The sequence below is a fragment of the Cherax quadricarinatus genome, chromosome 10, assembly GCF_038502225.1.
Source record: "Cherax quadricarinatus isolate ZL_2023a chromosome 10, ASM3850222v1, whole genome shotgun sequence".
Taxonomy (NCBI): domain Eukaryota; kingdom Metazoa; phylum Arthropoda; class Malacostraca; order Decapoda; family Parastacidae; genus Cherax; species Cherax quadricarinatus.
In genome coordinates this window covers 42,341,464-42,356,050 of record NC_091301.1, presented here as the reverse complement: position 1 = coordinate 42,356,050, position 14,587 = coordinate 42,341,464, and the positions used below count along the sequence as shown (strand labels likewise).

Genomic DNA, 14,587 nt, shown 5'->3' with positions numbered 1-14,587 from the left:
GGATGAAGGGAAGGGATCAGGGATGGGGGGCGGAGGAAGTGTCCCTGTGTGTTCGCTCAAGATGCACATCACTGACTAACTTTTGCTAATTGTTATACACTTATTGTTCCATTTAGAAAAAAACCTCGCCATTTGGCACACTAATCACCATGCTCACACTGTTAACCGAGGTGTTCTTCTGTTCACCATCCAATGACATTATATATATATATATATATATATGTATGTAATGTCGTGCCGAATAGGCAGAACTTGCGATCTTGGCTTAAATAGCAACGCTCATCTTGCCATATAGGACAAGTGAAAATTTGTGTATGCAATAATTTCGCCAAAATCATTCTGAACCTAACGAAAAAAATATATTTCACTGAGTTTGTTTAGTATTAAATTATTGTAAACAAATATAAAATATATTTAGTTGGGTTAGGCTAAAATAAATTGTTCTTGTTATAATAAGGTTAGGTAAGTTTTCTAAGATTCTTTTGGAGCAAAATTAAAAATTTTTACATTAACATTAATAAAAAAAATATATCTTTGAACGTATAAGAGAAAATTTTAGAAAGGACTTAATTTTAAATGAGTTCTTGCTAATTGACCAGTTTTGCATATTCGGCACGACATATATATATATATATATATATATAATATATATATATATATATATATATATATATATATATATATATATATATATATATATATATATATATATATATATATATTATATATATTGTAATAAACATGTTAACGATTAAACAGAGAGATGGTTTGGGGGCATGAACTGCGCTCTGTAAATTGACAGTCCGATGCTGTACCCTTACTGTTGTTAGCCAGGTGGTGAGGATCACTGGACAGAGCATCAGAGTTGTTTATTACAACTTAATCTGTGTTCATAGACTATGTGGTCTAGAGGCAAGAATAAATCTACTGTTAAAGCTACTGAGGCTGTAAGAAAAATTTATATTATTATTATAATCAAAAAGAAGCGCTAAGCCACAAGGGCTATACAGCGCTGCAGGGTAGGGAAGGAAGCAAGGGAATTGGATGGCAGAAGGGAGGGGGGATGATCAGCAGGTTACAGAAAACAGCGGGGCAGGGGATAGTACGGGGGTAGAGGGTAGCAAGAGATACAAGTAGAAAGGGCTGAAAGTATCAAAATTTGTGGAGTAAGTCAGTCGTTGTCAAAAAGTCAATGAGAGAGTCCGGATGAAAGGTGGGTCCATCAGCGAGAAGGGAAGGTAAAGAGAGAGCAGCGGGGCGAAGACGACGACAGAGGTAAATTCTGCGTGCTCGTTGATAAAGTGGGCAGTCCAACAGAATGTGGCTGACTGATAATGGAGCTTGGCAATTCTCACAGAGGGGAGCAAGACGCCTCTCCATGAGATATCCATGAGTAAGACGAGTATGGCCAATGCGAAGACGGGAGAGAGTAGTCTCCCAACCTCGACACTGGTGATAAGAAGACGGCCAGTAACCTATACTCGGTTTAATAGACTGAAGTTTGTTGCCGAGCATAGTAGACCAACGTTGTTGCCAACGGGTGTGAAGGTGGGAAGATATTACAGCAAAATAGTCCGTACATGGAATACCTCTATAAGAAACTGGTAGGTCATGTACTGCTGACCGCGCAGCAGTGTCTGCCTGTTCATTGCCCTGTACGTCAACATGACCAGGGACCCAACAAAAAACAATATCTTTATGCTTAGTAAAGATGCGGCGTAGCCAAAGTTGGATACGGAGGACTAAGGGGTGAGGTGTATCAAATTTTTGTATAGCCTGTAAAGCACTAAGGGAGTCTGAGACAACCACAAATGATGACACAGGCATAGATGCAATACGGATAAGTGCTGTAAGGATGGCATATAATTCAGCAGTAAAAATACTAGCTGAAGATAGTAAATGCCCTTGTACGACGCTGTCCGGAAACACTGCTGCGAATCCTACGCCGTCAGAAGACTTAGAGCCATCTGTGTACACAGCAATGGCATGAGAATGAGAGTGAAAGTGGTCAAGAAAAAGAGAGCGGGAAGCGACCGTAGACAGTTGGGCTTTCGAGCAAGGGAGGGAGAAAGAACAGACTCGAACAGCTGGAACTTCCCAGGGGGGTAGGGAAAAGTGTGATGCTACATGTACATAGAAAGGTGGTAGTTGAAGAGAAGACAAGAGCGAATGAAGGCGAAGAGAGAAGGGACGGAGTAAGCAGGGGCGGCGAACAAATAAAGAATGTCTACTAATATCAGTGACCATTCTATAAATGGAAGGATTGCGGAGATCATGAGAGCGTACATAGTAGCGCAGGCAATGGGCATCACGGCGATCGGATAAGGATGGAACGTTCGCTTCTGCATAGAGGCTTTCGACAGGGGAAGAGCGAAAAGCACCAAGGCATAAACGTAATCCTTGGTGATGAATGGGGTTAAGGCTAGAGAGAGTAGCAGGAGATGCCGCTGAATAGATCTGGTCACCATAATCAAGTTTCGATAAAATAAGGGTGGAATGTAGGTGAAGGAGGGTTCGACGATCAGCTCCCCACGAAAGATGAGCAAGGGTTTTAAGAAGGTTCAGCCGGCTGTGACAAGTTGCCTTCAGAGAGGTAATGTGAGGTTTCCAGGATAACCTACGATCAAAGAGGAGGCCCAGAAACTTGACTGTATCACGTTCAGGGATACGTGAGCCATAGAGGTACAAAGGATGATCAGAGATGACAGAGCGTCTAGTGAAAGTGATTTGGTGGGTTTTAGTGCTGGAAAATTTAAACCCATGTGTGGTGGCCCAATTGGAAACACGGTCGACTGCATGCTGGAGAGAAACTGTAAGGAGGTGACAGTCAGCGCCTGCACAGGCAATAGCGAAGTCATCAACATAGAGTGATGACCAAATATTTGATGGAAGACTAGAGGCCAAATCATTAATAGCAAGGAGAAAAAGTGTTGTGCTCAGAACACATCCCTGGGGGACACCTTCAGCTTGGATAAAGTCCGGGGAGAGCACATTATTAACCCGAACACGGAAATGCCTGTCAGTTAAAAAGTTCTTAAGGAAGGATGGTAGATTGCCTCGAAGGCCTAAGGAGTGGGCTTGGGCTAAAATATTATACCTCCAAGTTGTGTCATATGCCTTCTCAAGATCAAAAAATATGGCAATAACTGAGTGGTTATTCGCAAAGGCATTACGAACATACGTATCCAAGCGCAGTAAGGGGTCTATGGTAGAACGTCCCTTACGAAAGCCATATTGACGAGTGGAGAGACTGTTGTGTGTCTCTAAATACCACACTAAACGTCTATTTACTAGACGTTCCATTACTTTGCAAACTGCACTGGTAAGAGCAATGGGACGATAGTGGGAGGTTTCATGTCCCGTAGTGCCTGGTTTGCGGAAAGGGAGAACAATGGCGGATTTCCACAGCTGTGGAAGAACTCCTTGTGACCAAATAAGATTGTAAAGGCGTAATAGGACTGCAAGGGCTGACTGATGTAAATGTTGTAGCATACGAATATGAATGTCGTCGGGCCCAGCTGCCGATGATCGACAAGCTGAGAGTGTTGCCTCCAGTTCTTGAAGTGTAAAAGGCACATTATACTGTTCTTCTCTGAGAGAAGAAAAGTCCAAGGGTGCTAACTCTCTGGCAGACTTTGAGGAAAGAAATGAGGGGCATAGATGGAGTCCCTGAGAAATACGGACCAGATGATTGCCAATTTCATTGGCAACATCTAGTGGGTTTGCTATATCAACACCGGCAACCCGCAGAACAGGAGCCGGGTCAGGAGAATATTTACCACTCAGTTTTCGTACTTTTTTCCAGACTGCACTCATAGAGGAAGCAGAGGTGATGGTGGAGACATAATCTCGCCAGCAAGTGCGTTTAGCGTCACGGATGACACGGCGAGCGATCGCACGCTTCTGTTTAAAATCAAGGAGTCGCTCTGTGGTTCTATTGTACCGGTACCTGCCCCATGCAGCGCGTTTCAAACGTACTGCACGAGCACAAGCAGGAGACCACCAAGGCACGCATTTCTGAGAATGCCTGCTCGAAGTTTGGGGTATAGAATGAGAAGCTGCGGTGAAAACAGAGGATGAGAAGAGGTGTAAAAGCTCATCGATGGAGGACGAAGAAGGAACCTCTTTAAAAACAGTCAGGTGTGAGTAAAGGTTCCAATTTGCCCGATTAAATTGCCAGCGTGGGGTGCGAAGAGGTGGCGAATATGAAGGGGAAGTAAGAATGATTGGGAAATGATCACTGTCATGTAAGTCCGGGAGAACAGACCAAGTAAAGTCTAATGCGGCGGAGGAAGAGCAAACTGAGAGATCGATGCAAGAGAGAGTATGAGTCCGAGGATCAAAATGGGTGTGAGTACCTGTATTTAAAACATGGAGGGGGTGGGTGGCAAGAAAAGCCTCTAACTGAATTCCACGGGAATCACAGTGAGACCCTCCCCAGAGGAAATGGTGGGCATTAAAATCACCAAGTAACAGAATTGGTGGCGGTAATGACGAAACAAGGAAGGCAAAATCCGGAATAGATAATGCCCGAGAAGGAGAGAGATATAAAGAACAGAGCGTATACCACCTATGTAAGTGGATACGGGCTGCTGTGTAATGCAGCGAAGTATGAACAAATAGCTGATGGTACGGAATATCAGTGCGGAGAAGAAGGGCACTTTCATTAAAGGTCCCATCAGGAAAAGGATCTGAAGAATACAATAAATTATAGCCTGAGATGTGAGAAATAACAGCAGAGTGTAATTTTGGTTCCTGTAAGCAAACACCAACAGGGGCAAACTGGGAGAGTAACATCTGAAGCTCACCCCGATTACCCCTGAGGCCACGTATATTCCACTGTAAAAAGGCCATGAATGGCAATGATAAAGATACTTGAAATCCGCAGGTAAGGGTTCCTACGGACTAGGAGGGTTAGAAAAGTCCACATGCGGAGGCAGTGGAAAATGTTCAAGCAGCGAAGGAACGGTGCGCTGTGAAGAAAGGAGTTGCGCAGATGGAGCAGAGGAGAGAGAAAGAGCGGAAGGTGGATCAGTGTCCATTGATGGTTTGGTCTCTGCAATATATTCAGAGATTGCTTCAAGTGTTTCAGAATTCAGAGATGTCGTATGGGAGACAATATTGGGAATGGTAGGGGGAGGATGAGTAAAGATTGGAACTGTATTGGACTGTACCAAGGTAGGGGGGGGCGAAAGGGTGGAGGGAACTGGAGAAGCGTGGCAGGGGACAGAAGAGACAGGAACCTGGGAGGTGGCAGAAGAGGAAGAAACTTGGGAGGGAACAGGGGAGGAAGGTACATTACGAGGAGGAGGGTGAACCTCTGCACTTGTAACTGAGCCAGTGAGAGGGGAAGAACTAGGGACAGAGACAGGGAGGGTAAAATGAGGAGGTGGAAGATGGGTAGGAGGTGTTACCGGACCTTTTTTTGACTTTTGAGAAGTAGAGGGACGATTGGGAAGAGGTGTCGTACGAGGTCTCGTCGATACTGAGGCTTGTAAGAGAGAACTCGAAGAAGCGAGATTAGACTGAGGCGTTGAAGTAGGGACGTCTGAGCCGAGGACAGCAAAAGGATTAGATACAGGAGTGATTATGGGAGAGGTAACCACAGAGGTGGGTGTAGAAGATGGGATACCAGAAGTGGGGGGACGTTTTGAAACACGGGAATAAGAAACACGTGGGAGTCTCCCTTGGAGGCGGAGATGAGAAACTGCCATGGCATAAGGGAGACCTTCTGTCTCTTTGAGGTAACGGATTTCCCGCTCGTTTAAATAGACCTGACAACGGCGAGAGTACGAAGGGTGAGCCTCATGACAGTTAAGGCAAGAGGGAGATCGATTGCAAGACGTATTAGAATGGTCATCGGCACCACAGACTGGGCATTCGGCGATAGATCTGCAATATTTCGCTGGATGGCCAAATCGCCAGCAATTTCTACACTGTTGTGGTGTAGGGATCACCTTTCGAACTTGTAACCGATGTCCTGCTATATAAACTGAGGATGGGAGTTCTCGGCTGTCAAAAGTTAAACGAGCCACATTGCTAGGGTATCGTCTCCGCCCACGGGCAGGAAGAACGTAAGTGTCTACCTTGAGGATTGGGAGATCTTGGAGTTCCAGCTGTTCTAGAATGTCGGTGCCGCATGTCTGGAAATTTTGTTGAACTATGGTATGGGGCAGAATAACGGTACCACTACAAGAATTGAGGGAATGATGTTTTTCAAGGGTGACAGGAACAGTATCTATATGGGAAAGACGAGAGAGCTCACGAGCCTGGGTAGCATTCTGTACGGTAATGATGCGCGTACCGCTCTTAAGAGCATGAAAAGAAATATCTTTACCAACATGGCGTAGGAGTGCCTTGCCAATACTATGGTCAGAAAGATAGGCAGTAGAGGAAGTTGGTCGCAAAGTGAAGAATTTAGTCCACTGTTCAGTCTGAAACTGAGCGTGGAAAGGTAGTGAAGGACGTGTCGATCTTTTCTGAGAAGAACGAGAAGGTGAAGGTGGAGAAGTATCATCAGCAGGTAATTGTCGTTGACGTTTAGGCGTGGGACCAGAGTTGGTCCGACGTGGAACGGGTCGGCGATTTGAAAATTGCCGCACCGTAGAGGGAGAGGCCGGAAGCATAGTCAGAGGAGAGCGAAGGTCTGATAAATCGAAGGAGTCAGTCGAGGCCTCAGTACCTGAAGCAGGTGAGGAAACAGCACCGGCAATAGGTACAGAGGCATGAGGAATGTCTGAAGAGTGGTCCAAAGACGAGGCGGGGTCAGAACGGGGTGCGGTATCAAGAAGGGGCCCGGGGGTAAAAGGTTCATGGACTAGGGCTGCCATGGTTAGGTTACTTCTTTCTTTTTGTTTTTAAGAAAAAAAAAGAAAGAAGAAAAGAAAATAAAAATAAAAAAAAGAAAAAAAAAGGGGGGACCGGGGAGGGATAGTTCCTAGGAGGAATGAAAGGGCCAGAAATCTCCCTCCGCGCCCAAGAGGACTCGACACCGCTAGTAGCGCAGATGCAGCATGGAACCCGTGCCATACCCTACCCTTCATGCCAGTAAACCAGCAATCTGGGATAGCAACCTCACATCTGCCGAGCTACCTCGGTGGACAAAAGAGAGGGCGGCCGGATATCCGCCACAAAGCATACCTCCTTCAGCCACCACCCCCGGAATCCGAAAGGTGGCTTCCAGAGATACACCCGTCGCCCAAAAGACACCCAAAGCTACTCCGGGATACCGGAGAGGGATCGGGACATCCCTAGGCAATCCAGATTCCACGGCAAACTACGCCACCGCCAAGAAACCTCAACGGAATGGGATCGACCCCGGTGTCCTTTCCTCTACCTAGGAACTAGCGTGCCTGTGGGAGAAATCCCAAAGGACAAAAAGAGGAAGGGCAAAAGGGAGGAGTGGGGAGGAGGAGGAGGAAAGGAAAAAGGGGAGGATGGGGAGGATGGGATAGGGGAGGGGAGATTGGGGGGTAATTAGGTTCGGTCTGAGGAAGAAGACCGATAGGTCTAATTCCTCAGACCAAGAGCCTCTTCACCACGCCAAGGAGCCCCCCTTGAAGAGGAAGAAAAATTTATAGATTTCTCCTCAACACTCTTTAAGTAGTTCCTCCTCTCTCTCCATCCTCATGTGTGCATATAAATATTTTTTTAAAGATTAAAAGATTCATTGGGCATGATAACAACATGCATGATATAAAATCCTTTTCTTAAAACACATCCTCGAGCTTCCTAGAAGTACGCCATGTACTTCTTGGAGTTTCCTCTCTGAATCATAACACTGAGTTTCAAATAAAGGAAGCTAACTGCTCTGGGGTCATTTTTTTTTTTTCCAGACAAATGTCTCGCCTAACTCCTTCAGACACTTGAGCATACACTTGCCCTGCGCTTTGAGGATCTTCCCTCCTACTGGAACAAAGTTGTTGTTGTACTGTGTGAAGTGCCAGCCCGTTGTTGACGGCCGCTTTGTCACGAGGCTTAATTAAATCAGCTTTAAAATGTTGTAGATAAGTCTTGGCACTTATAGACTTCTGCACAAGTTATCGTCAGCTCACTGTCTTTCCAGGGTAAAATGGCGACTCCATCTGAGCTTTTCAGACTCCCAGTGGGCCTAGTTAGCTGAGGCTTTCCGTCTGATGGGCAATGGGCTGTAGTGAGGCTTCGGATAATATCAATGACCTCTTCATGTTGTGCATTCTTTTCCTCTGACCTATGGCAGGTGATATTATGAGTGGTCTGCTGATACGTTAACACAGATGCACCTGTATTAGATGCCCGACTAAGGGTCGAGGCAAGTGCCCAAGGAGAATGAAATGCTTTCATAATAAAATGATATAGCCCGCAGTGTGTCTTGTTTACACAAATCTCCATGGACGGCAAACACACAAAGGCAACGCTTAGTAAACTTTAAGGGCAGCTGCCACCCTGGCCTAGCCAGTGCAGTCAAAGACAACGATGAGGACCATAGTCTGCCCAAAACAGAAATAAGTTTGCATTCATATGCAGAAGCATATGGAAATTTGCCCTTATGTTTGACCCGCTAGAGAATCAAGCTTGGATCCTTATGGTTGCAAACTGAATATTTACCTGGAGTTTACCTGGAGAGGGTTTCGGGGGTCAACGCCCCTGCGGCTCGGTCTGAGACCAGGCCTCGTGGTGGATAAGGGTCTGAGACCAGGCCTCATGGTGGATAAGGGTCTGAGACCAGGCCTCATGGTGGATAAGGGTCTGATCAACCAGGCTGTTACTGCTGGCCGCAGGCAAACTGACGTACGAAACACAGCTCGGTTGGTGCCTGTTCAGTGCCTGTTGTGCCTGTTCAGTGCCTTCTTGAAGACAGCCAGGGGTCTATTGGTAATTCCCCTTGTGTATGCTGGGAGGCAGTTGAACAGTCTTGGGCTCCTGACACTTAGTGTGATGTCTTTCAATCTACTCGTAGCACCCCTGCTTTTCATCGGGAGAATGTTGCATCTCCTGCCAAGTCTTCTGCTTTCATATGGAGTGATTTTCATGTGCAGGTTTGGTACCAAACCCTCCAGGACCTTCCAAGTGTATATTATCATGTATCTCTCTCGTTTGCGTTCGAGGGAATACAGATCAAGGACCTTCAACCGTTCCCAGTAATTTAGGTGCCTTATCGTACTTATGTGTGCTGTGAAAGTTCTTTGTATGTTCTCCAGGTCTGCAATGTCGCCAGCCTTGAAGGGGGCCGTTAGTGTACAGCAGTATTCCAGCCTAGAGAGCACAAGCGATTATAAGAGTGTCATCATGGGCTTGGCGTTCCTAGTTTTGAAGGTTCTCATTATCCATCCTATCATTTACCTAGCGGATGAGGTAGATACATTGTTGTGGTCTTTGAAGGCAAGATCCTCTAACATCATCATTCCCAGATCCTTCACATTTCTTTTTTGCTCTATTGTATGGTTAGAATTTGTCATATATCCTGATACATTTTTAATTTTTTCAAGTTTTCCATATCTGAGTAGTTGAAATTTCTCCTCGTTGAACTTCATATTGTTTTGAGTGGCCCATTTGAAGATTTGGTTGATGTCTGCTTGGAATTTTGCAGTGTCTTCAATGGAGGTCACTACCACGGCAATCCGGGTGTCATCAGCAAAGGAAGACACGGAGCTATGGCTTACATCTCTATCTATGTCAGAAATGAGGATGAGGAATAGAATGGGAGCGAGTACTGTGCCTTGTGGAACAGCTTTTCACCGTGGCTGCCTGGGACTTTACTCTGTTTACTATTACTCTTTGTGTTCTATTTGTCAGGAAGTTATAGATCCATCTACCAATTTTTCCTGTTATTCCTTTATCACGCATTTTCTGTGCTGTTACACCATGGTCACACTTGTCGAAAGCTTTTGCAAAGTCTGTGTATACTGCATCTGTATTTTGTTTATCCTCAACAGCATCCAGGACCTTGTCATATTGGTCCAGGAGCTGTGACAGGCAGGAGCGACCTGCTCTAAACCCGTGTTGCCCTGGGTTGGGTAATTAATGGGTATCTAGGTGGTTGGCGATCTTGCTTCTCAGAGCCCTCTCAAAGATTTTTGTGATATGGGATGTTAGTGCTATCGGTCTGTAGTTCTTTGCAATGCTTTACTGCCACATTTGTGGAGTGGGGCTATGTCTGTTGTTTTTAGTGTGTGTGGGATGACCCTTGTGTCCATGCTCCCTCTCCATAGAATGCTGAAGACATGCAACAGGGGCTTCTTGCAATTCTTGACGAACACGGAGTTCCATGAGTCTGGGCCTGGGGCAGAGTGCATGGGCAGGTCATTGCCTTTTCAAAGTCTTGTGGAGTTAGGATAATATCCGAGATTTTTGAGATGACCAAATTTTGGGTTTTGTTCATAAAGAATTCATTTGGATTGTTGACCCTTAGTCTGGACAGTGGCTCGCTGAACACTGAGTCATATTGGAACTTTAGTATCTCACTTATTTCTTGGCTGTCATCTGTGTATGTCCCATCCTGCCTAAGCAGGGGTACAATGCTGAATGTTGTTTTTCCCTTAGATTTGGCATAAGAGAAGAAGTATTTCGTTTTTTTTTTTTTTAATTTTCTTTATTTCATTTAGTTCTTCCTGAGATTCTTGTCTCCTGTAAGTTTCCTTCAGCTTAAGTTCGATATTTGCAATTTCATTGACCAGTGCCTCCCTTCGTATTTCAGATATATTGGCCCCACTCAGCAGCTCTGTGACTCTTTGCCTTCGTCTGTATAGGGGGCGTCTCTCTTTTTCTGGTTTGCATCTTCTCTTTCTTTTTCTTGATGGAATGTGTCTTGAGCAGATCTCAAGAACCACAGAGTTCATTTTTTCTAGGCAAATGTTCGGATCCGTGTTGTTTAGGATATCTTCCCAGCTTGTTTCATTTAGGACATGGTTAACTTGATCTCATTGTATGTTTTTTGTTATTGAAATTCAATTTTGTGAAGAAACCTTCATGACTGATCACATTTTGCTGGTCTGGAGCACTGTGCATACATGTCTGTACCTCTATCATGTTGTGATCTAAGTGTATTGTCTTTGATACAGTTATATTACGTATCAGACCGTCATTGTTAGTGAAGACGAGGTCCAGCGTATTTTCTAGTCTTGTAGGTTCTAATATTTGCTGGTTTAAGGTGAATTTGGTGTAGAGATTTAATAGTTCGTGTGTGTGTGAATTTTAATCTGAGCTGCCTCCTGGGGTGATCTCTGCTAAAACACTGTTTGCTATACTCCTCCATTTTAGGTGTCTCAAGTTGAAATCTGCTAGTAGTAAGGAGTCTGGGAGATTTTCCAGATAGTGGTCAGTTTTCAAAAGCTGCTCCTGGAATTACTGGGGAGTTGTGTCTGAAGGCTTGTATACCACTACAATGACAAGGTTTTGGTTTTCAGTCTTTACTGCCAAAATTTCAACTACATCATTAGTAGTTCTGAGCAAATGAGCGACTCTGTGACATACAGGCCACCCTCCCCCTTTGTTGCATGTTTAGTCTGTCTCATCTGGATAGGTTATAACCTGGGATCCGTATTTTGTTGTCATAATGATCCTTTGTGTGAGTCTCTGTGAATGCTGCAAACATTGCATTTGACTCCATGAGTTGTCCCTTGGTGTAAGGAATTTTTTTTTTTTTTTGACGGCTTTAGACCCTGTATGCTTGCAAAGACGTGTTATATTGGTGGAATTTAGGGGGGTGTTATTTGCTGGCTCTAATATCTGTTGTTCTGGAGTGGAGGCCAATGTCCGTGCCTCTGCTCCAGAAGTGTTTTCAGTTGGTGTACTATTATTGTCATTCCTTGGCAGTTTTTTTTTCCTCCTGGCCCTGAAAAAAACTCTGTCCCTGGAGGGGTTGTGGCTCCCACCAATTTGTTTCCCATAGTCTGGCTGGTCTGTGTCATCTTGTGTCCCTTAGATGATGTGCCTGGCAGTATGCATTGTAGCATTTTCTTTCATGGATTGATGAGTGACACATTTCTGGGTGAAATAAGTTACAGGAGGGGAAGTTACACGCTCCTGTTGCCATGTGGGTGAGGCGTTTTTTGGGGTGATGAAAGGTGCATGTCCCACCTGTTTTACCAGATATACCGTGCCTGCAGATACCTACGGCATAGTATTTGCATAGATTGGATTTCGGTTTGCTAGGATTCATTGTAGCTGCATTCGCTGCTGGTACATGGACATCAGTGCTTCTACCAAGTTTTGCTGGTAATGTGTCAACACTATTCCCTGAGACATCATCCCCTTTTGTTGCTTCTCCAGCAGTATCTCTATTTTGTACTTCTGTGAACTGAATAGCGTTGTCTTTACTTGTTTCATCACCAGGGCCAATGTCTCCTTTTGGTTCACTGTCCTCCAGGACAACACTAGCACCCTCAGGAGCACTGTCGTCCAAGACAGTCCCATCCAAACCACCCATCTTCTTTTCCCAGTTGTCATACCATGCTGACATGTCTTTCAAGAAGAATCTTTCAGCTACTAAGCTGCAGATCACCCTAAAATGGCAGTTTAAATGGTACCACATGAGCAAAGCTGCTGTCCTAATGGAAGATTGCCAAAATGTTGTCAAATTCTTGGTGCATGATGTTATAGCCTTTAATTCTGGTAATATATAAAACAAGTCTGTTTCTAGATTGCCTTTGCATCACAGTGTGCTGTAGATAGTAAAGGAAAATAATCACTGACTGATGTCAGTGACTTCAGTGTCATGGTGTCTGTAGAGATTTGAGTATATTGTCACAGTTAAGTTTGCTTCCAGAGACTGCGTTGGCAGAAGCTGGCAAATCATCTTGATACTGTATCAAAATTTAGTAATGGGAGAGGTAGTGAAATGAATGGAAAGAAGCAGAGAGGTGGTAGTAATGTCACGAGAGACATCAACATCGAGTGACACGTGTTTGGAGGTACGGAATCACTATTTTAATGAAAATAGGAGCCCTCGTTGATATTCTGCTAAGCTGGTGGGAGTCACTATTATTAGTCCTCTACTTAACTTCTTTTTCGGTCGATTTGTAACACTTCAAGGTTCGCGGCAGAACTCTCCCTAAAATGTGTTACAAGCAAATTTAACGATATCTAAATAATTAATGTAAAATGAAAAATCTTAATATTTCACAATGCTTTCACACTTTTTGATATTTCTGGAAAAATTCCAAGCGGGACCAACAGTCGCTTGAGTCGACTTCAGACTTTAACATTGTCTCTTAAATGTTTTTGCACTTTAGCAAGATTGCTGATCATTTCTTTCTGTCTCATGGGATGTCACTATAAGTTATTGCTTTAAAGATTTAAATTAAGTGTCTTACATGTCAAATGTACTCTCCTACAATAAGTCTGTTATTATTGCTGCAGATAATCATATATTAATTACAATATGTTTTCAGGTAAGTATGTGTTCTCCCGGCTGGACCACGCTGCATCCTCTTCGTCATGGTTCCACCACAACGCTTTAGATCAGTCAGATATTCGTTCCTACACACACACAAGCCACCACCCGTCGCACGCTACTCCAGCATTACCACACAAGTCACCTGTGAGAGGACTCTTGTAGCAGATGATCTGTCAGGATGTTTTTCCTGTAAATATCTACGTCAGAAGAATTCACGCATAAGCTAGTCACAGACATTGAACAAGGTTATTCCCAGAAGCCTTTGATGCCATAGCTGTATAGTAACTCAACCTCGCAGGAATGACCAAATGCAGTTTCTCTTCGCTGCAGTAACTGACACATCACATGGACCACCGTTTAGTTGTCTTCACGTCTGTCTATCTCAGATCTACAGTCAATGGCATACAAAGTATAATTTATCTGGAAAGTTTCTTTTCTTACAGTAAATCTACTGCATGTGATGTAGAGCGAATTATTCATGAGTCAGTGATGGTCTACAACACTTGTGAGATTATAACCACGAACCAATGATAATATGATGATGGAGTTTAAATAATCTATGAAGATGGCATCAGTGAGCCTTATCCAAGACCTAGACTTTATTCATGATATACTGAAAAAATTATGCTTCTCGAGTAATGCTCAAAAGTGTAGCTCAGAATTTCCTTCTACAGTTACACGTGCTATTAACTCCCTTCTCACTCATTGTCGTGCAATAACAAGGGTGATAATAGTAATGATAAGTGCTAAAATCAGGCGTTTGAATTTTTTTTTCTCATGTACCAATTTATGCAAAAGTTATATCGTAAATAATAAAACCTGCATATCATATGGTAAGTTTCTTGGGCCAGTGTTCGTCAGCCAGTGTAACTACTGTCAGCTGCATTATAACTAGTAGTATTAAGTTTAGTTGCCTTTGTAACTTTGTAAACAAATGTCTGATAACATAAATCCCAAAATAAAAGTGAAGATATTACTCGAATGTTTACATTAGAAGCATAAAAAACATAGGACGTTGTGTATTGTGGAAATGTTTTGGAGAATTTTTTCAGCTATTTCTTTTTATCACTGTGTTTAAAATGTTAACAGAAAGGAAGATACTGAAATACATATTTCAGTTAAGATGTCAGAATGACATCATTAAAGTTGGGAGTCTGAGAGAGAATGACGGCAAGAGATTATTGGAGCGTTGGAGCAGCGGCCACTGTGCAT

At 43.8% G+C, this 14,587-nt stretch overlaps 1 protein-coding gene across 3 annotated transcripts in view; it reads left to right on the top strand.

Moving 5' to 3' along the window:
- Nucleotides 1-14,351, top strand: part of LOC128688058 (astacin-like metalloprotease toxin 3) — a 99,510-nt gene extending 85,159 nt beyond the window's left edge. For all 3 annotated transcript variants that reach the window (XM_070083797.1, XM_070083796.1, XM_070083795.1), the window contains one exon: nt 13,371-14,351. In XM_070083797.1, coding sequence (XP_069939898.1) covers nt 13,371-13,537 — 167 coding nt within the window. In that variant the 3' untranslated portion in view covers nt 13,538-14,351. The remainder of the gene's footprint in view (nt 1-13,370) is intronic.
- Nucleotides 14,352-14,587: the final 236 nt, after the last annotated feature.